At 43.5% G+C, this 2664-nt stretch overlaps 1 protein-coding gene and 1 long non-coding RNA gene across 2 annotated transcripts in view; one reads left to right on the forward strand and one right to left on the reverse strand.

Moving 5' to 3' along the window:
- The first annotated feature begins 735 nt into the window (after positions 1 to 735).
- LOC109316244 overlaps positions 736 to 2664 on the forward strand; it is a 19781-nt gene continuing 17852 nt past the window's right edge. The window contains exons 1-2 of the long non-coding RNA XR_002102779.1: positions 736 to 748; positions 1240 to 1245. This is a non-coding gene — a long non-coding RNA (uncharacterized LOC109316244). The remainder of the gene's footprint in view (positions 749 to 1239; positions 1246 to 2664) is intronic.
- Positions 2020 to 2664, reverse strand: part of LOC109316237 (murinoglobulin-1-like) — an 8507-nt gene continuing 7862 nt past the window's right edge. The window contains exon 6 of the mRNA XM_019544153.1: positions 2020 to 2090. Coding sequence (XP_019399698.1) covers positions 2085 to 2090 — 6 coding nt within the window. The 3' untranslated portion in view covers positions 2020 to 2084. The remainder of the gene's footprint in view (positions 2091 to 2664) is intronic.

Here is a 2664-nt window from a genome sequence, read left to right on the forward strand (position 1 = left end):
CCTCCTCATATGGTATCCCTAATCATCCTTGTTGCCTTTCTCTATAACGTTTTCTAGGGCCTCAATCTCCTTTTTAAATTATATGGACCAAAACCACACACAGCATTCAAGGTATGGACACACCACAAATATATAAAAGATCAGACTGTTTTGATTACAGTTCCTTTCCTTATAATTCCTAACACTTTGTCTTGCCTTTTGGATTGCTGCTGAACACTGAACTGCTGTTTTTAGAGAACGGTTCCCAGTGAGTCACAATGTTCCTGTGTGGTAAGTTAATGAAAAGATTGTAATGGTGCAGCCATATTTGAGGTTTTTTTTTTTTGCTCTGTGTGCATCACCAAAGTAAAGACTCGAACCAGATCTCAGATGCGTGCTGAAACAGTGGGACATCATGTCAGTCTCAGATTCTGACAAGAAGTTCTACTGTGTATCTGAGAAACCTCTCCCAATAGAAGCCTTGGGAAGGTAGCTACATCTCACAAAATGTTTTGATTTGGATAAGCCCAAATTTTCCAACAAAAAACATTTTGTCCTAAAATTCCCATGTGCCTCTACTCGCAACCCACCAGAATCATGCTTTAACAACAGGCCAAGACAGTTCCCCTGGAATCAAGTATCTACCAAAAGATGTACCTGTACAAGGCTTGAGAAATTTTTCATCTAACTTCTCCAGGAGCTGCTGCCTCGTCTCTGTGTCCTTGGCCAGGTCAAAGACATAAGCCATCAAGGCCTGGGTGTAGGTACTGTTCACATCATGTGATGCTTTTTTAAGGCAGCCCAATGCCTTTTCCACCATGGTAGCCTGCGAAAGGAAAATGAAGGCAGTTAGGATAGTCCCTGGACATCTATACCTGATCCCTAGTAATCAGAGACACAACCAGAGAACACATCCCAGAAGGATCTTTTTCCAGTTTCCTGGCCTAGGTTTTGAAATGAGTGAAGACCAGAATACACAAATCTGGCCTGAACCACGTTTTGGTAACACAGGACAAAACAGCCACCATATGGAAGCCGAATATATTCCAGGAAGTCTGGGTCAGATATAACATCTTGCCCTGGGTAGCTGGGTAAGACACAGTGGGCGCATCTACACGTGCATACAAGCATGACTAAATTTAATGCACATTAAGCTAATGCGCATTAAGCAATTTTTGACAGGTGTCTACATATGCAAGGACTTGGCACTGAAGTTAGTGTATTTGGCACTAAAGTTAATGCTCTTGGCACTAAATTTAGTGTCATGTCCCCGCAGTCCTGCTATGTGCCCCTAGTGGGTGGGCAGACTCAGTACTAAAGTTAGTACTTTAATCACACCTAAATTTGATACCTGCAAATGCAGGTATCAAATTAGGTGCAATTAGTCTAATTTCAAGATTTTAATGCATATTAAGGTATGCATGTGTAGACACATGCCCATAATGCACATTAAATTAAGCTAATGTGCATTAACACATCTTGTGTAGACATGCCTTATAACTCACTGAATTTTGGTTTGGTGTCCAAGATGGGGGAAGGAAAAAATAGATCTTGATCAAAACAAAATTAATGTTTCCTTCAGCTTTGCTTGCTGAAATGGGAGGGAGTGGGATGGGGGAAGGGAAAAAATATTAATTTCTAAGTCAAATGAATGGTTTAATTTGAGGCCAAACAAAATAATTAATTTCCATTTTTGGCCATCTGTAGCTAAAGCAAAGCAATGGGAATGAAGGACTGGGCTGAGGTGTGGTGCCCAAAATGGAATCTGTTATGTGTCCTACCAGCTTCCTGGTGACAGCCAGCAGCTTTGGGAGGATAGTCACGTCCTTGAGCTTCACACTGACTTAAGGTGCCCAAAAGATTGCTCCTTAACTCAGAATCATCAGGCCTTTGCCTGCTCCATGCTGGTAAATGCACAAAGCAGAAATGTGGTGGCTGGACTTGAACAAACTCGGACTGACCCCTCCCTGTACCTACAGAGCGGTGCCAAAATGGTGGGTTTCCTCACACCCTGTGGCAGTTCAGGAGCTACCTACTTTCTCATCCAGATGGAGCTCCAGGAGTGAAGCAGTGATGTAGGCTGTCAGTGAGAGCTCATCATCCACTCAACCCTGCAAGACACACAGAGAGATGAAGAAAAGGGATGAAAAAGTGCAGTGGAGAGAAGGAATGCATTGCCTGCTTGGTGTGTGGGAAATAGACCCCTTAGGAGAAAGAAGTTGCAACAGCTCCCTCAGATTAGCAGGATCCTAGGGGGTATAGTGAGAAGTAACCTGAATTGTAGCCAAATTCATAAACTGCAGATTGGGTTAGCTATGTCTTTAGTAACCAAAGATAATAGAGCAGGGAATAAAGCTCCTGTCTCAGGTCCTGACCTTCCCAATTTGTAAGCCCTTTGGATTTTCTGAGGAGGGATCTTGTTCCAAAGGTGCAGATCAAATGCTGCACCCATTGCAACTTGGAGACTGAGAAATAATCTAGCTGAGGCATAAACCTTCCTCCCCATATAGCTCAGTCTTTCAGTATCCCCTTTGGGAAGCAGAAGATCCTGGGTAATGTGGGGCCCTTGCAGGACACGTTGGGAAACTTGGTCGTCACACCAGACGGCAAAGCTAACATGTTTAACGATTTCTTTGCCTCTGTCTTCCTAAGTAGGGACCAGAACAGCCACCTCCCTGCTGGGCC

Source organism: Crocodylus porosus, unplaced genomic scaffold, assembly GCF_001723895.1.
Source record: "Crocodylus porosus isolate Cpor-Errol unplaced genomic scaffold, CroPor_comp1, whole genome shotgun sequence".
In the NCBI taxonomy this organism is placed as follows: domain Eukaryota; kingdom Metazoa; phylum Chordata; order Crocodylia; family Crocodylidae; genus Crocodylus; species Crocodylus porosus.